The sequence below is a fragment of the Necator americanus genome, chromosome II (genome assembly GCF_031761385.1).
Source record: "Necator americanus strain Aroian chromosome II, whole genome shotgun sequence".
In the NCBI taxonomy this organism is placed as follows: Eukaryota; Metazoa; Nematoda; class Chromadorea; order Rhabditida; family Ancylostomatidae; genus Necator; species Necator americanus.
Window position 1 is genome coordinate 2693622 of NC_087372.1, and position 19257 is coordinate 2712878.

The window sequence follows — 19257 nt, forward strand, 5'->3', positions numbered from 1 at the left end:
GTGAGCTACACAGGGCACATTATTCGTAACGTCTAGACCTGGGTTACGGTAATATTAGGCTGCACCTAATTTCCTCGGTATTTCCTGTTTTGTTCTCGTAATTTATCGAATGTTTTCCTACGTGTAGTATCTTTTGATTCGCTTAATTATTATGATTTAAATGAGTCTATGTCCGTTTATTTATCGAGGACACTTCTTGCCTTTGAGAGAATATGTTCGGTAGGGTTCATTTCGTCATTCACTAGTTTGCTTTGTGGTATGAATGTTTGGAAACTACCATAAGCTGTTGGTGAGCTTTGAGATGCAATTGGATTGTCGTTCTGTCTATGTCGCAAAGTTAGGCCACAAAGGTTGGTTTATCTGGAACATTTCAGATTTTTATGCTGAATAGGGCTGGAAATCCCTTGGGACAAGCGCTTCGATGTGGAACACGACGTTTACATTCGTCCAATTACAAACGGGCTCGTTGGAGAGAAAGCTCCAAAATGGGACATATTTATCCAGAATTAGGCGACAAAAAGCCAACACACATCGTAGTGGGAGCGGGATCTGCTGGCTGTGTCATAGGTATTTTTTTTGCGATGACATACTTCATTATTATTTGTTGTTACATTTTTACTCGCATTTAAATCGCCTTGTGTCTACGTTTGCCCTCGTTTTCTCCAAAGTCAAGGTTTCTTTTGTGTTCTTTTCTTTCGTTGCTACCTCACCTATTTCCTATTTGTTTTTTTTCTTTGATCGTCAATGGTAAGTGTTTCCTTTCCAGTCTTGTTGTTTGATCTGTCAGAAAGGAAAAATTAATTAATTTTTCACCGTATTTTGTGATCCTTATGTTGAATTAACCATTTTCATCTATCTCTTGCAGCTATTTTCCTTCGGATAATTCTCTTTCACTATGAAAACATTAGTCAAAATACATAGCCTTTAGACCAACATCTATTCTAAACCTTCTGACAAAGAGTTTTAAACATTTGATAGTTTTTTTTTTTTGGACTCGGTATTGAGGAAAGATTATCTCGATAGATAGATGGATGAAGATATGATCTTCATTCTGCCGTTGGAACTTTTCTTTGAAAATACAGAGAAGATATTTGCTTAAAACAGTACCTACACCCTTAATTTAGGAGTTTGCCTTCTCCTCATTCTTTTCTTCAGTTTTCTTCCATTATAACAAGATTATTTTCAGCTAACCGACTAACGGAAAATCCCGATCATCGGGTGTTATTGGTTGAAGCCGGACCTCAAGATTACTGGTGGGATTGGCGCATTCACATGCCGGCTGCGTTGATGTACAATCTTTGCCACGATAGATATAATTGGTTTTATCATACAGTGGCACAGAAGAATGTGGGAAATCGTGTATTCTACTGGCCAAGAGGCAGGTCGGCTTGTCTTTCAGAGAAATGTTGATGTCAAAAGTTCTTTTTTTCCCTTAAATCAGTTTTATATTGCATGAATAAGATAACTCGATTTCTTAGTTTATAAATGTAGGTCATTGTAGGGTTTGGGGTGGAAGCTCTACATTAAATGCAATGGTTTACGTTCGTGGTCATCCTTTGGATTACGACAGATGGGAGAAAGAAGATGGTGCAAAAGGATGGAATTATCAAAACTGTCTGCCTTACTTCAAAAAGTCTGAAACATATTCGCATTCGAAGGTTGGCTACTCTGGTTTTGTGAGCAAAGTATTTGAAGTTTCTTCTTTGAATCTAGGGTCCAAACGATCCGTACCGAGGTCATGCAGGCCCACAAAAAGTACAGCGTGGGAGTGGTGAACATCCGCTTCACCAAGCCTTTCTTGAGGCCGGAACGCAGCATCCAGTAGGCACCACAGAAGATGTCAATGGATTCAAGCAAGAAGGCTTGGGAACGTTCGACATGACTATCCACAATGGAATAAGGTTAGTGGTTTTTTTTTTTCTGATTTGGGGATAAATAAATTGCGTTGGATACAGATTTTCTTATGTTGCATCATTTCGAATTTGCTTCTTTTGTTCTATTAAGTTAGCTTAACAGTGATGTACTATTAATGTTTTGTGATTTGACTCCATGAGATTTCAAAAAAAAAGTAAAATACTATTATAAAAAGTTCGAATATATTTGTTTCTGTTGTTAAATTGTTCCCTTTTGTAAGACCACTTATCTCAATTCTTCTTTTATATTTAAGGATTGTAAGCGGCACGTTCTATCTCCCATATTCTGCATTTTCACAAAAGCTAGTAGAGGAAACATCAAAGAAACAAGTGATATTTGTGGACGCACACACATATTCAACGTTTTTAGGTGGAGCACCTCAAGAGCATATATACATCCTGCATTATCTCGTCCTAATTTCCATACATCAACGGGTATCACTTGTACACGCATTCTTTTTGATGGAAAACGTGCTGTTGGAATTGAATTTATCAGGTGACTTCGTTGTTTAGGGATTTTGATTTACAACAAATACAATCATGGTTTCGTTTTAGAAAGATGAATTTCATTGGAACTGATAATATTGATTCATATAGCCGCGAAAAGATCTATTGTGAAGGTGATATAATCGTTTGTGGAGGTAATTTCCCTTTTTTTCTTATTATTTGTTGTGGATTTGACTGATGTCTCCCTGGTTCAGGTGCTATAAATTCTCCGCAATTGTTAATGTTAAGCGGTATTGGACCGGCAGATCACCTCAGAACACATGAGATTCCTGTTGTGGCTAACATGCCAGGTGTAGGAAGTAATCTCATAGTGAGTGATATTGTTCATGAAATGGATCACGACGTATCGAGTTTCGCCCTCTATTTCCCAAGGAGAAATAGAAAAAAAAATTTCTTGGACACGCTGTTCAAATGTGTACAGTATTAGTGGCCATTGGGACGGTGAAGGGGTTCGAAACCTTCAGTTTCATTTGAAAAGGTTCTTTGAATAGTTGGCAACTTCAGGATCATCTGGAGATATATGTCCAACAGAAGTGTACCAAGCCTATCACGTTATACAATAAGAGCTCTTGGAGATTTCCGCACCACATGATCAAAACTGGGATAGGTAAGTATATTTTTTCGTACTATATAGCATTAGAAACAGGATATTGTAGTTAACCACAATCTTGGAGTCTCTTTGCCTTTCTCTAGGCTGCTGTAAATTAACAACCACAAAGCAAAGACGTGAAATGAAGCTGCTAAAGGGCAGTAATTCAGGAATTTTGTGAAAATAGAGATTCCAGAACATCTAAACTGAATTTATGCTGCAAGATGAATTAGCATAAGCCAAAAATCTCCAAGCGAAGATAGGTGGGAGTGGGAGGAAACGAAGGTTGGCCAATTTAGTTTGAGAAGGAGAAAGAGAATTGAAGGGAAATATCGTTGGAACTGAAAACATTTTTAAGGTTTCTGTATAAAAAGAGGTCACTCTTCTGTTATTGCTCCTGTTTTTGCTTGCCAGACATAAATAAAGAGGAGTGAGTGTCAATCTAAGGGCATTACGAATATGTGTCCTACAGTAGCATCGCAGTCACAGTCTTGCTTTTTATTTTCAGCGTACGTAAAATTTCTAGGTGGTAAAGTGCTAAGTCTCTCTATTCTATTGTTTCACCAACATTTTCGGTCCAAACACCCTGTTCTCGACCAGTTTTACTGTTTTCTCATTTTCTCGGCAGAGGAGGGACTAATCCTACTCGAAATAACGTTTCGCTTAATTTTAAAAGTTGAGACTTTGCGAAGTTTCGTCTATCAATAAGACTAAATATAGCTGTGTGATCATGAATTTTTTCCGGTCCCTAACTAAATCGTTCTAGAGTGGTTTACCATGCAGAAAGGTCTTGGCGCTTCCAGTCACCTCGAAACGGGTGGATTTGCGAGATCAACGGATCAAATTGACCATCCGGATATACAGTTTCATTTCTTGCCTTCTACTGTTCATGACGATGGCAGGAAGGTCGGCACATGTCACGCGTTCCAGGTCAGTATACGTTTTCAAAATAATGATTTTGCAGAAAAATGTACAAGCTTGCTTGCGTAGCACAGAGTGAATTCATTTTTTTCTTCAACTAACGGAACACGAAAATACATAACATAACAAATTAAGGTTCATGTTGGTAATATGAGAACGAAATCAAGAGGGTTTATCAAACTCTCCTCGAAAGATCCTCGGCGTCATCCAATCATTGACCCGAAATATATGGATCATGATGATGATTGGAAAGAATTTCGGTAGGCTTCTGTGATTCTTTCGTACATAACTGCTAGATCCATGAGGTTTTAGATCCGAAAGCACCTAATTCATACCAACTTTAGGAAATGTATTCACTTGTCGCGTGAAATTTTTGCGCAGAAAGCTTTCGACCCGTTCCGAGGGGAGGAGCTAGCTCCTGGAAAACAGTGCCAGTCCGATGCTGATATCGACAGTTTCGTCAAGTAGGTGTTTTACCTTCATCTTACGGAAATAATAATTTTTCTGAAGGATTGGAATGTTCTCTTATACGTTTTGTATATTTGAAGGCAAATGTCGGCGTCCGCCTATCATCCGTCCGGTTCTTGCAAGATGGGGCCGGCTAGCGATAAAAGGGCCGTGGTTGATCCAGAAACATTAGGAGTACACGGGACTGAAAACTTAAAAGTAGGAGAAAGGAAGTTTGATTCTGATGGTAATTTACTGTTGTTTGACTATTTCTAGGTTGTCGATGCGAGCATTATGCCATCAATAGTTAGTGGAAATCTGAACGCACCTGTAATCATGATGGCGGAACGGGCCGCCGATCTCTTGCAGGGGAAACACTTGCCTCCTGAAAAAGTGCCTATCTGGAGTCACAAGTCAAAGTGATATCTCGAATTAGGACATTTCCTGCTAGTTATTTCATTATCCTTATGAATTAATTCTCTCTTTCATGTAAAAAAGAGTCTTTAATGTACCGCAAACATCAATTTCTGTTTTGGATTGAACCCTAAGTCCGTGGTACTTCTTACCACGATTTTTTTGCCGGGTGATTTTAATTGTGTTCGTTAAGTAACTACGGATATGACTTGCCTTCTACTAGTGATTGGCATGTTGTTTAGCAGCAGAGGTTCAGCATTAGATTGTTACTTTTCAAATGTAGCACATGTTTCTGTGAAATATGAGCTATCGATTACGCTCCTGTAAGGCTGCCATGGGGCCTTCTCAGGGAAACGCCGGCCTAAACAGTGCTTCTGATAGGTTTTCAGTTAAATCCAAAGGTCGTATATTCTTCGAAGAGAATGTCCTATTTTCTTCATTTGTACTTCCTCACCTTACAAACATTCGTTTTCAGTTTGGTTGCATGTTGCAATTCTTCCGTTCCTACTTGGACGCTAATCAGGGAAGCAGGTTGTCTATCAAAGCTTAAATGGTATGGGGCGACCCTGGTCCGTCACTCTACTAGGATTTTGTTTGGCAATCCTCAGTTTGCGGTTGCCACTACCACTTTTAACCATCTATCGAACCGTCCACCAATCTGCTGAAATCAACTGACAGTGAAGTTTAGTATTCACAACAAGGTCAATTTAAGTAAAGAATAATTGCAACATTTTATAAAGCCGGCATATTTGAAGTATTCAATAAAACTAGACTACTGCTTTAACGTGCTGCTTTCTATTAATGCGAATTAGCTTATTTCAAATGCTCGTGCGAGTTCAACTTGAAAGGAGCGGAGTGGATTTTTCCCCTAACATAACCCCGAGTAGAAAAAACCGTCATTCTGTTGCGGAGCTTAGTTGGTTTTCTTTGAAGGTAATGGCAATCTTACGGTAGTGTACCGACGAAAAATTGTCACTATACGACTGCTTCCCGCCTTATATTGATCTGTATAACTTTTAAAAATCTCCAAGCTCCTGCTCCCCCATATCCTAGGGATGATATGTTTCGATTGATGTATCTGTTATTTTACGTATACTTCTTTGTTGTTCTTGATATGACACGATTGTGATATAAGTGTACGAAAGCGGTTAATTCACAAACATTTAGTAGTCTACGATATCCTTTATTTGATGTGAAATTACTCAAAATATGGTGCAGCATCATTGCCCGATGATATTTTTCCTCGATATTAGTCCCAGAGTTCAAATAAAGTTCTAGGTGTTTGTTCTTCTAGGCGAATTTCATGGTTTACATCCAAAGAATTCCATACTACGAGTATTATGTGTTGTTATATGTTTCCTTTGCTTCCCACGTAGCATTTTTTTTATTTTCTTCCCTGCGTGGTACGTAAAACTCCTTCAGGGTTATGACGTTGCCAAAATTTGAATTTTGTGAAATCGCGGCGAATCCGAATGGATGGGGACCGTTAGGTTCACCTCCGGCGTTAGATACATCCATTCCATTCCAGCAATACAATAAGGTAAAGATTTTCTCTTCTTTTTAATACTTGGTGTTGTTGACGGTCGTTTTGACCAGATATCTCTCTCAAAACCGGATGGTTTTACTGTAGACGGTTTTTCTTGTAAACGAACTTAGCGTGTAATTGTGTATTGGCAGATGCTAACGATCACTTAAAACCTTCACTTTTCCCTCCACTTAGTTTCTTGTTGTGGTAATCGTTCAAGTTCTTGCTCCTTCGTTCATTATTTTCGTCCAACTTTGTCTTTTTTATAGGATATCATTCTGCTTTTTTTTCCTAGATTTTTTTTCAATGAAGAATTTCTCGTCATAGGTTTTACCGTTCACGATCCAGGAAGTTCTGGGGTTACGGTTCTATGTGAATATATGTGTCTGTATATGTTTGAGATCTCACCACCAATAGCGATCCGCACTTCAGGCTGATCGAATCGGTCGTGTTGCAGACTGGATAGGAGTTGATCGTTTCTTCTACCGCAGAGGAAATGAACGGTTGGGATTCTAGAAAATCACTAGATTTGTTTGATATCATTGTGTTTTTATCTACTTCAGTTACAACGAGCGAATGTATGGATCAGCTGCAAATGCTGGAAGTCAATTTGATTACGTGCATGGGATGGATGAAAACAACTTCCAACTGGTCGACTCTTCGAAGCCTGTGCAACGGAATCCACAGAGAAACTTCCGCGCACGTCAGCTGCAGTTCAGAAAATTGCTACAGAAAGAGCAGGAAAGACGTGATCAAGCATTGCAGGGTCAGAATTTGAAGATGAAGAGAAGTATTGCAAAGTGGGTTTAAGTTATTGTTTCACTTTTCTTATTTGTTTGCGAATGACTTTCTTTGTGTTATGGGTATCTTATAATTGCGTCCATAAAAATATTCCAGGGAGCAACAGCGAGCTTTCAAGATGTGGCAGCGTCGTGGAGGAAATGCTCGCCAAGGTCAACGCGGTCCCGGCGGACGTTATCCTGGAGAGAGACCAAAGGCTAGTGTTTGTAAATGTTGTCCAGTAAAACCTTTGTTTTTCGTTGTGCTAAAATGCAATGCAGGACATTAGTTAAAAGAACGTAAACATGAATCATTATGGCTGAAATAAATATTGATGTTTTTTCATTCTAAAAATGGCTCAGATCTACAGAAATATATTGCGCTCTGTTCAGGACCGCCTCCCGTCTGTGCAGGTGCGTCCTGATTGGCGCGTTATTGAAGAAATGGACTTCCCTCGGTTACTGAAACTTAGTCTACCTGGGGTTGGAAGTGGTGAAGATATTAACAAGCATCAGTATGGAACATTGCACTTCTATGATAAGGTGAAGTTTATAGGAGGCGTTTTCCTTTCTATCTGTACTTTATTCTCCCTTTTCTAAGCTAATATTTCCTATTATTACTCCTATTATTTTCGTTATTTTAACATGTTCCATTTCAGGCTATTGATCGTGTATCAGTAAGGACACCTATAACGTTGCAACGTTGTGGTGGCAACTTCTACAATGTTACGACTACGGAAGATCCTGTGATTGAAGAACTTGCCCAACAAGGTATTGGAAATGTGTTCGCGACCGATATAATCCTCGCAACTCTTATGACTGCTCCAAGATCGGTAAGCTCGTGAACTTTTTTGCACGTTTTCAATTCACACATACTGGGATTTTAGGTGTACTCGTGGGATATTGTGGCGCATCGTGTAGGAGACAAGCTTTTCTTGGATAAGAGAGACACTGGTGGTATTTCCAATCCTGTGGATGCTCTAACTGTGTCCGAAACTAGCGGTGATCCACCGTCATTTGAGGGAGCTGGCATCAACAACGCAAAGGTTAATGCACATCTTTTGGGCTTATTTATTTGTTTATTGTTAAATCGTTAAATTTGTTTAGCTTTCTTATTTTCATGCATCAGTCCCCGTTTTCAATTTAAAAATCACAGTTTTTGAACACTTGGATCGATCTCACCACTCTGATGTTTAGGATTTGGCCACAGAGGCTCTATTCATCAATCAAAACTTTCGGCGTCAAGTACTCAAACGCCAAGAACATCCTTATGTTATGGCGCATCCTCGTGCTCCATTTGAAGAAGAAGGCGGAGAATCCGGATGTGGATATCGGTACGTACTCATTTTAGGATTCTACTACCTTCGTTTTATAAAATTTCTCGAAGATTTCAATGTTATATTGCACATATTTGGCCCAATTTTCTTACTGCGTATTGATATTATTGTTCATATGACTGAATCAACTTTAATTGGCTATCACCATTTCCTCTTATCAGCCTCTACAATCTTCTTTGGTCAAATCTGCATGTTTACATGTTTAGGTATCGCAAATGGACTCTGGGAAAGAATGCGAATGGCAAACCCATAGAGGTTGTATGTCGAACAGAGCATGATGGTGTTATGGCAAGTTCCAATTTTGTCTTTGGTCTTCTTTTCATTATATTTACCAATAAAGTACCAATACAATTGAAATCACAATTGGTGATAAACTACATCTGTAGGCTGGACCTTCTGGAGATGTACAATTCTTAACTATCAAATCGTTCAATGAGTGGGATAGCTCACAGTCTGGTGGTGTGGATTGGAGGTAGGTTACAGTTACTACTTTTTGCGTTTCTTCTATAATTCTTCTTCTATATACGCCTTTGAGTGTAATAAAATAAATAAATAAATAAATATACGCTGTGCATCTATCTTTTCTTCTCTTTCGAATGTTTTCATATACGTTTCTATCTTCGCCGGTGTAAATGTTTACTTTATTGTAGGTAGAGTAGTTGTAAGCAAAGTTATTCAGGAATTGGGGATATTTTTTTCCATATGTTGTGCATTTCTGATGCCTCTCATGTTTAATTTAATCAGGGACAAGATTCTTTTTTTTTTTTGAAATTTATTCTCGGTTTCAACGCTTTTATTATTCCTGCGTTACAATTTGTTGTGAATAGTTGAAAGAGAACCCGAATTTACACTTACGGACAGTTAATTAAAGGCAGCATACCACGAATCTGAGGTGGTGCGGATTTCAGGTGGAGTATCCGTATACGCTGCCGTAGATAACGGAGACGGGGTAATTCTGCTCATATCTCCCTGGATCACTGCAAACAGCCACCTCCAGAATGCTGTTTTGTACGACACCATCTATTGCAACGCTCCGCCCCTTGCGATGAGCGGAACTACCCCCATCTCCATAATCTACGACCGCGTATACGGATACTCCACCTGAGATCCGTACTACCCCAGATTAGTGGTATACTGCCTTTAACTTCGGCAACTCATTATTTTGAAAACATTGTCTTTCAGAGTCAAATTGGATGGCCAGAAGGGTGCAGTTTTGGCAACAGAAATTAAAAATAACAGTTGCAAACTGGCAAAATGGACCGTGCAGGTGAGATACGAATGAATCATCATTGAATGCAACATCTACACATCCTGCATGTGTTTTGAAACGGTTTCTTGCAAGATTTATTTCCATTTTTAGGCTCTACTCGCAAACTCCGATGCAATCAAGTTTGGTTACGTTTCACGGATGTCTGTACGCAATAGCGCCCAGCACGTGATTCTAGGCACTCAACAGCTGCGTCCTGTTGAGTTTGCTCAGAATATCTCCATGAACATGGATAATGGATGGGGAATTCTAAGATGCGTAATAGACAGGTTAGTTGCATTTTTATAACGGTGATTGCTTGCGAAGGCCGAGAACTGAACACCCCATGAGACCTCTAGTATTCCAATCATTTAAATGATTTATTGCAATGATGTGAGAACATACAGAAGAGGCAGCGGTGCAATTATTATTAGTTAATTATTATTTCATGTAGAATTCGTCTGTGTTGCTTTTTTTTTAGTACAAAGGCCTGAACATCAGCTGGTCCGAGCGACCGTGTACACTGCAATCCACCTATTTTACCTCAATCTTCCTATCCCCTTGTTTCTATCGTTGCTCCTGGCAGCCTAAGTATAATTGCTTATATTTATCACCTATTTCACTATCCTTAACTTATTTTTCTTCTTCTTCACGTTCATGTTTCCTTATGCTTTCTTCATAGCAACGTGAACACTTGTCCAATTTTTTTTACTTTAATTTCTTGGGATTTGATCTTGATTTCTCTGCTGTGCGGTGATTTTTAGTAAATTAAAAATACAGGCGGGTACCGAGCATAAAAATGACGTTGCGAGTATAAAGGAGAGAGTTAAATGCAATGAGGAGTATTTCAGCTGTATGCGTCAACCTCAAGGAAAATACTTACTGATGAAGGATCCACAGTCTCCGGTAGTAAGACTATACTCTTTACCAGAAGGAACATTCGAAAGTGATCAGGAATCAAACGACGAACAAGGTGGAGACTCGGACGACGATAACTAACTGTTTCGAACATTGTTGGATTTCTTTTCATGGTCTTCTCGGTTTTATGAAGGGATTTGTTGAAAACATAGATAATCCGTTGATTTGAATAAATCTATATCTGATTAAGTCATGATGCATGATTATGTAAAAAAAAAGATCGATTTCACTACATATATAAATATTTAATAATAGAATGCAATGAAGGCAGTAACGAGAACAAAGAGTATCGTGATATCCCGAGTGTTGGATGAGTTTTCTTCGTATGGAGCAATTCTATTTGATTTAGTAGTAGTTGTTGTTGTTGTTGGTGAAGGTGAAGAAGTCGTGGAAGCAGTATGCTTGTCAGTATCATGATGATCGGAATGATGAGCAGTAGGAGCTGAAAAGAAGTATCGATTGGTGTGGAACTGTGTTGTTATTTTGTAAATTAAGTGCAGTTTTGAGAAAAGCATACCTGGAAGTGGCATAGATATTTTTCCTATTATTCTAATTCTATTCTGATGAGGAAACTGTATCTCATGGATTTCTCCACAATGTAATGCTAGCGATTATAAGGAAAAAGTCACATTATCTGTTGAAAAGAAAGAACACATCATTTCCGTTTTCAAAGGTAGTGTGTATAGGCTTAGTAGGCAGAAGGATGATATCGCTTGACATAAAAAAGTGGATGGCTCTTTCCTACAGCGACACAGTTACGATCCGGAACTTTTCCGGAAATTCCGGAACAAGGATTCAAATGCACTCGGTGGCGTACTAATAGAATATGACTTGCAGGCAGACAAAGTTTCAGTATGTGGACTAGTGAGCGATTTTGGATCAAAATCCTATCGAAGCTGCGCAGAATATCTCTTACATCGACCTGGGAAGTTGGAAAGGTTTGTTATGTCATCTCAAATCCTTTAATAATTCCCAATAAAAGTAAGGGAGATACAATAGCTGTGGAACATGTGCTACGAAGTGACGCGTGACGTCCATTGCAAAGCAGCCCGCTTCTAGAAAAAGGACAAGCTTTTCATGTCTCTTTTTTCTTATTTTTAACAGATTTCCATTATTTCTCTTATAATATTGCAAGAATACAATTAGATGATTTCTTTAGAGTCTCTTTCGAATTAGTTTCGTAGCTTGTTTTGCTCCTAAAGCGGTCCAAAGATTTTGGGTCAGGAGAAGTTGGATTCCTTTTTCATTTTTTTTTCCTGCAACTATAACTGTGATATTCGTGATTAATCTCTTTTTTCGATTGTAGTTATTTCAGAATCGCGGAAATCGATTGGAAATAACATTGATCATGCACAATTAAACAAAAAGGTGTAGGAAAATATAGTTTCTGTAGGGTTGAGGTCACCTGGAAGACGACCTGACAGCAGAAGAAACTATCAAAGCAGTCAAAAAGGAATTCGCTAGGAATCAGAGGATGCTAATTGTTCACAATTCTAAGAGGAAATAGAGCAAAAATTCAACTTAAGAAAACTGTGATCTTAGTCCTATTTATGCAATAAAATAAGAGAAAAAAGTGAGTGAATACCCATTAAAAGAAGATAAAGGTGTTTTGGGCAGCTTCTCGTGCTTTCTGGAGACCGCTAAGATCCCACCTTTACCGAAGACGTAACGCGCTCGGGTGAAAACGACATCAAGCTGGGTGCGCTTGCGTAAACGACTGCGCTTGACGCTGCACGGTGGAGCTAGTGGTTGGGATCGAGGTGGGACCATTGTGAACTACAGCTATGAGTGGTGCTAGCAAAGGTCCCGCCTGATCCTAACCGCTACGTCTCACAGCTTTGAGCGCAGCCGCTTACGCAACTGCACCGAGCTTCATATCGTTTTGATTCGCCTATGCAAATACATACATATACAAAAACAAGAAACGAGAACTTCTTGCATCGGGAGCAGTAAACCCCACAAGAAAGCATTTGCCGACTGTACCTCCGGAACCGTTTTGATCTGAGAGTTGTTCTTATCGTTACAAAAACTGTAATTTCCTTCCATGAAACGGTAAATGCCATTTTCGTAAGGTCTATTCTACACAATTTAATGTTTAAGTCTTGTCAATTAATAAACAATAATATAAATAAATGTTCTGAGAACTCACTGGCAGCAATATTGACGCCGAATGCGGCATCACCAGGTCTGGGCAATTTGACTGGTGTCGTGAAATCAATAGGATGTATTCCGCGATTTTTTGCTAGAATAATTATTTCTCAAATAGTTAGGTGGATAGTCTATTGTTTACCAAGTTAACACACCTCCATGATATTTGAGGATATCATCCGGATAGAATTGAACACTTGAATGAGTACCATCCAAGGCTGACGGGGCTCCATGTGTGTATGCACCTTGTTTTTGACCTTTTGCCCACACAACGAACATACGTCCGGGACCCAGCGGATGGTCGGTTGGCTCGATCTCTGAAAATGCTTATGTTTTGTTGCTTTGGATGAAATCTGAGGTGAGCGTTCTGTTTTCTGAATCTATGAAAGTGGTCCGAAATGTTCTTACGTTACATTTTTCAACGTGTGTTCTTTTTTCATCTTGGATTTCTACTTTGCTTCCTTTCTTTAACTTTATGCTGCTGCTGATGTTTTTGGTTCCTTTTTTGTTGATTATGATTCGATTTATTTCTTGCGCGGAAAACTAATTTGAATGAGCAAGTAAATATATAAAAGCTGAATTCTAACCTCTTCGCCTTATGTCCTTATTGGTTTAGGAAATCATTGACACTGAATTTAACAGTTATTTATGCATACAGTACGAGTTTGAGAGTTCCACTTTATTAGGTCTATTAGAGTTATATTTATTTATTCTTTATTCCTGTTCCTTCTCTCTCCACCCTCTATCCCTCACTTTTTCTTTCACGCTCTTTCCTTCTCGCGAAGAGGATGGCAAAGATAATCGCATTGAATAAATGCTTGTGAAGTGAAGTTTTTTTGGGCCCTAGAAAACTGCATCCTTTTTTTACGGGCGGAATACAGACTGTATAATTACTGTACGGCTCCTGTATGGTTTCTTTATACTTCGTCTTCGAATTGCAATGACACCTCAAGTACGGTAGTATGGCACACGTCTGGTTCCAGACGAACTATTTTCTCCTTGTGCGCTTTTACTAAAGACTCATATCGAAAATTGTACACGGCTGCAGAAGACCCCGCCCCTTGGACCAATGTTCACGTACCGCGAAATTCAAACTAAGGGTAAAGGCTACCTATTCCAAAAGCATAATAGTTCGAGTTTCCTAAATTCGTGGTATAATGACTGCAAATATTTGATAATCGATGTGAAACAAGAGCCAAGATCGTTAACACTCAAACTTTTTTTTTTGTGGATAACGTTTTGCCGCCGTCCCTGTTTCTACTAGTTTTTTTTCTAAAAAAAAAAACGGAGGAAATAGATAGTCGTTGTCCTTTGTTTGAACTTCTCAGCGCATTAGCATTCGTCCAAGGGACGAAACCTCTTGCTGTCGGATATAACTTAGTTGCAAAGGTAGTTTACCAGGAGGGTGGGGGGGGCACTCAACAATGCTCCAATTGAGCTGTACTTAACTACATCTGGAGCGCAAAAAACCATTCCTAAGGCACAAAAATCGTCCTTCAATGTATCAAAAAATCAAAAATAGCTGTAGAAAACGGCTAATACAAAAATCCCCTCGCAGACCCGACCACCTTTGTATCGTAACATTACATCTGATTTCTTTCGTACTCACACTCTCTGTCAACCCGACTTTTGTACACATGTTCGTGTGGCGAGATAATTAAAGGCATCAGTCCCATGAATCTGAGGTGGTACGGATTTCAGGTGGAGCATTCGTACACGGGATCGTAGATTATGGAGAGGAGGGTGATTCCGTCCATTTCTTCCTAATTGCCGTAAAAAAAACGGTCCGGAAGGTGCGGCGCGTGCACACGGCTGGCGCGCTCCAATTGGACTCGTTGTAGAAAGTGGCGCGCCAGATCGCTCCAAGCCGTATCTTCCGAGCCTTTTTTACTACAATTAGGAAGAAATGGATGAAATCACACCCTCTCCTTAATCTACGATCCTCTATACGAATAGAAATAAAATCCACCTGAAATCCGCACCACCTCAGATTTGTGGGGTTTAAGATAAATATAGCACCAGAAACTTTGGCATCACAAGATACTGTAATTTTGAAAAGATCACACGTACCCTGTATAGGTCTTCGGAACATTACAATTGTCCTGCCATCTATTTCTCGACCGGCCGAAGCTACCAATGACATTTCACCATCGTACCTAAAAACATTACGGTTTGTGTTTTTTCTAAAACACAGATACTTCCTCATTCTCATGAGTTTCATTACCAAAAATCTTCCAGTGGTGTAGATCGATCTCTTGAATACGAATCCTGAACTCGAGTACGTCCGTCTCGTATTGCGCCAATCAATACATCGATACAGTCCATTGCATGTAGTGGAGCTCGTAGTGCCGCATCCACTACAAAAAATTGGTGAGTAAATTCTTTTTTGTGTCCCATCCACGGAAAAAAGGGAACAATCAATCGTACAGAGCCCATTATTCCGTGGCATTAATGGTCGTGGTCCTTCTTGAGCAATTTTTGATGGTGGATGAGCACGATCGAATGATGGGTCTTGGGTGGAATCGGACGGAGCTATCGGCAATGGATCTCTCTGGAATACAAGGTTTCAAGCTTTCGGCACAACATTTTTTTTCTAATTCTCGTCAGATACTTCCCTTTGCCAAGTGGGTTTTCACCGCGTACATTTATTTGTTGAAATAATGCATCGCACAACTAATTGCTACTAACGACCTAGTTTTTGGGCAATTAAAGTTCAATCACATGCATGTGTCCTCTCTCCGGAAATTTAGGCCGATATTCGTTAAAGTACAAGCCTACAAAGTGTCAAAATGAAGAAGTCGTAGATTTACAACGAGTCAAAACGACATGAAGCTCGGGTCAGAACCCATGAGCGGCTGCGGTCGAAGCGCTGCGGTAGAGGTTAGGGTGGACATGGGATCCTTGCTAGCGCCACTCAACGTTAGTGACTTCATAATGGTCCCACGTCGATCCTAACCGCGGTGGATGTAGCGGTCAGGATCGACGTGGGACAGGGTGGACATGGGATCCTTGCTAGCGCCACTCAACGTTAGTGACTTCATAATGGTCCCACGTCGATCCTAACCGCGGTGGATGTAGCGGTCAGGATCGACGTGGGACCATCATGAAGTCAGCAAAGTTGAGTGGTGCTAGCAAGGGTCCCACGTCGATCCTAACCGCTACATCCACCGCGTTTATGCCGTCTTGACCCGAGTGTACAATCCTTAGAAATGCGCCAAAACTCCTAAGCTGGACATTGGGCTACGTTCTACCTAGATCGACTCATTGTGAAGAAACCTCACATTTAAAGTTGGGTGTGTTTTCTGCAATTGCGGAGCAAACGTCCAATTCCATGGCAGTTTAATGTGCATATCTTTTATTCCTTCTTCTCTTTTCTTGTTTTTTTTCTCTCCTTTCAAACCGACTTCAGATTCTACACATTGTTTGTAATGGAGATGGAATTTGAGGCGGTAACATGGGATATATAGTAGCATCACGTAATTATCCAAGTTTCAGTAGTACAAATGGTCTATGATTGGTGCTTTCATAGTGGGCGTGGCAACTTGCAGTATTAGGCGCGGTGTATTTTTACTAGTCATAGAGCATTTATTCATTGGTCATTGCTGTGTTGGGAAACGGACAAACGTTTTGGAAAATTCCTGTGAATGACGGGAATTCTACCATCGATTCTTTTCTCAACGATATTTTTCTTTCAAAGTTCACATCACTGTTTTTGCCGGACCCTTTGCGAATCAAATTCACGTGAATTCAAAAATTAGACCTTTGCGCCTGGGACAGTTTCGGAAATAGAAATGAACTCACTAGGATCGGTTGAGATGGTGGTGATGGGGCGACGAGTGGTGGCATATCGACGGTCGCTGAGCGTTTTGAGCGAACCCCTTAATTTGAACTCTAAATGTTGTCATCGTGGTCCTTATCCATTCAATTTTCTCTTTTTATCCGTTGATCTATGGATATCTTTTTTTCTGCCAAAGAAAACACTTTCTGGCCATCTTCCTCCCTTATTTTTATATTTTTGTAGCACCACATAATTTTTTTTTGCTACCATAACGCTTAATTTTTTAAAACTCAATCCATAAACCACCTTCAAGATCCGGGAAAAGGCGACAGGATTTGTCTAAACCTTCCGGTCGCCAACCGACAGCCACCCAAGATGCTGTACTGAAGTCTAGGATCATTTCGACGTCATTCTGTAAGGAAGCTATCAAAGCAAGCATTTTCGGTGCAAATTTAATGCGGGAATCATTCACCGGATGGCTCCACGCACCTTTACTTTTCGGAAGTATATCACATCATTTTCGTTGAGTTTCTCCTTGTTATAGCAGGACGGATCGAACATACCGTACATCTCGTACTTCTTCTCATTAATAATAGCATAAGAGAAGCAGTTGTCCTCAGCACGTTCGTAGGCTGAAATTGAAGAATTATGGAGAGCTCGCTCGTTTGCATTTGCAGATCCAACGATACAAATTACAAACTCTGTTCGCAATTTTTCCCAAAGAAACCATAAGTACAGTAACAGCTTGCTTCTGTAATGGAATTCGCCTCCGCTAAACATTTCCCACCGTTGAGACAATCATCATCGTGATGGCAGTTGGCTATAAACAGATTTTTTTCGATCGATGGGTCGACGAATTGCTAAACCACGCCCCTTTCCGGGGTAAATCTCATTCTGACTTACTTTTGTACTGGCAAATGTCGCCCTTATGTCCGTGTTCACAAACACATCGATTATCCACCAACGTGCCATGACCGCTACATTTCTCGTCTTCTGCAGAAAAAAACATTGATCCGCAGAACAATTATGGCCCTTTTTCAGCGTCCAATCACAGAGATGTGAGGGGCGTGGCCTCCTCCGATTACTATTGGTTACAGTTTTATCACCGATTCATTTGAGGCCACTCTTCTGCTTTGGTGTAATTTACAGCTATTGAGCTCTGTATGAAATGTCTACGGAAAAAAGAATTAGTACTAAGCTGAGTTCAAGATGTACGAGCATGCTGAGGACAAAAAAAAACCTGGAGGTAATGGTTCTCACCTGGCATAGTCTCGAGAACATTCACATCGGCACAGCTCCGGAATCGATAGCTCTTTCCCCATTCCAGAGCTTGTCGCTCAAAAATCACTGTACACTGAGAACATGACCGCGTGAATCGAACATTTTGAAATTGACTTCTGAAAACGAAAGCACTGCATACATCAAACAGTGAAAAAGAAAAAGAATCGGAATCTCTCCCAAAACGTGGTCTGGAAACCCCAGGGAACCCGTAGAGTTCAGGTGGTGGATTACGGAAACCAGTGTGGGTCCGCTCCGCTCAATTTCCTCCAAACATAAAATATCAGGGTGGAAAACAACGTTTTTCCCATGAAGTCAGCCGCAACGCCAACCGCTGCGCACGCATCGCGTCGACGAGCGAGCGGTCGAAGATCAATGCGGTCTTCTCGTCAGCCTATTCAAGTAAAGGCAATGAATTCTGCTGAGAATGCGCGAAGAATGAATTGGCGCGTAAGCAGGGGTAGCACGTTCTAACGCATCTCTTAGGACCTAAAGTGGTTCCTACGCCTTTTTTTTCGGAACGACGGGGGATGGTTGGAGGGGAGGAGGAATTGAGCGGTGCCGCGCTTATTTCCGTAATCTACAATCCGAACTCTACGTTGTCCCCGGGGTTTCCGTACTATAAGCTGCCTCTAAGTCGTTGTTCGGAGCAGGTTTTTTTTTTGGTTTTTCCCGTTTAAAAATTGCTTGGGGTAGTTTTTTTTTGTTTGTGAGGGTTGAAAAATTTCGGCTAACGTTTGATCATCGGTTCCGGCGAATTCGATTCCATTAATAGGTGCCAACTCTTCGATCGTCTGACCCTCTTTGTCTGTGAGAACTATCCGATATCCACCCTATAAATAATGTCTATTGAAATTTTTTCAAAATCATAAATGAAATATTTCAATAGGATGATTTTTTTTATGTTGCTATGTGTGAATGAAAGGTCTAGTGACAAATTCTAACAGATCTCGGGTAGCTGTGGCATCTAAACTTGTATCCATAGACACAATTAAAGCGAAAAATTAGAAATTTGATCCAATTTTTTTTAAAAAATTGAAAAAAAAAACACACCTGATGCGGATATTCCATTCTCCATGTGAAGTTGTAAGTGGTTCCAACAAGTAAATTTGTATAATGCGCTGAAATGAGTAAATACTACGGTAGGACCGAATAGCGCCCTTTAATTGATCAGTAACTTATGTACTTTCGACTTTTGGTATTGTTTTTCTTTCATTTTGAGCAAAAAATATTTTTTTTCATCTAAGAGAATGTAGTTTGAATCCAAACATACATACTATATGCTGGCGTTTATACTTACGTCGCCGTGGCAATGGGACACCACATGGGCCGCTGGTCCGTGACGTATCGAGAAAGTCAAGCGGCGGGTAACGTGCTTCAGGGAACGTCAACGCCACATGTGCTTCCCCAATGCGAGCGACAAATGCCAGTGAGAGAAATGGGACCAAGTCCCGCAT

The 19257-nt window shown here is 40.2% G+C and overlaps 3 protein-coding genes across 5 annotated transcripts; 2 read left to right on the top strand and 1 right to left on the bottom strand.

The window, feature by feature from the left end:
* Positions 1 to 262: 262 nt before the first annotated feature.
* Positions 263 to 4800, top strand: RB195_016688 (uncharacterized protein; the record flags this gene model as incomplete). The annotated part of the gene is made up of 14 exons (XM_064183329.1): positions 263 to 289; positions 375 to 567; positions 1187 to 1382; positions 1502 to 1658; positions 1714 to 1901; positions 2284 to 2409; positions 2469 to 2554; positions 2615 to 2730; positions 2925 to 3027; positions 3776 to 3939; positions 4066 to 4190; positions 4275 to 4394; positions 4479 to 4596; positions 4654 to 4800. 14 exons carry the CDS (start codon positions 263 to 265, stop codon positions 4798 to 4800), a joined length of 1866 nt encoding a protein of 621 aa, XP_064039210.1.
* Positions 4801 to 6217: 1417 nt separating this feature from the next.
* Positions 6218 to 10677, top strand: RB195_016689 (uncharacterized protein; the record flags this gene model as incomplete). The annotated part of the gene is made up of 13 exons (XM_064183330.1): positions 6218 to 6331; positions 6749 to 6819; positions 6880 to 7116; positions 7214 to 7313; positions 7489 to 7638; positions 7755 to 7928; positions 7983 to 8141; positions 8293 to 8429; positions 8639 to 8720; positions 8819 to 8904; positions 9615 to 9699; positions 9793 to 9968; positions 10530 to 10677. The coding sequence occupies 13 exons, from the start codon at positions 6218 to 6220 to the stop codon at positions 10675 to 10677; spliced, it is 1719 nt and encodes a 572-aa protein (XP_064039211.1).
* A 164-nt stretch (positions 10678 to 10841) lies between these two features.
* Positions 10842 to 19257, bottom strand: RB195_016690 (uncharacterized protein; the record flags this gene model as incomplete). Of its 3 annotated transcripts, XM_064183331.1 has the most annotated exons (15): positions 10842 to 11038; positions 12746 to 12838; positions 12900 to 13061; positions 14815 to 14900; positions 14969 to 15101; positions 15172 to 15295; positions 16546 to 16622; positions 16829 to 16934; positions 17012 to 17154; positions 17223 to 17342; positions 17426 to 17515; positions 17783 to 17919; positions 18536 to 18633; positions 18854 to 18921; positions 19101 to 19257. In XM_064183331.1, 15 exons carry the CDS (start codon positions 19255 to 19257, stop codon positions 10842 to 10844), a joined length of 1791 nt encoding a protein of 596 aa, XP_064039212.1. The 3 variants fall into 3 exon arrangements, with proteins under 3 accessions (XP_064039212.1, XP_064039213.1, XP_064039214.1); XM_064183333.1 differs by lacking the exons at positions 10842 to 11038; positions 12746 to 12838; positions 12900 to 13061; positions 14815 to 14900; positions 18854 to 18921 and having other exon boundaries at positions 14965 to 15101; positions 19078 to 19257; XM_064183332.1 differs by lacking the exons at positions 14815 to 14900; positions 14969 to 15101; positions 15172 to 15295; ... (7 more) ...; positions 18854 to 18921; positions 19101 to 19257 and having other exon boundaries at positions 12900 to 13023.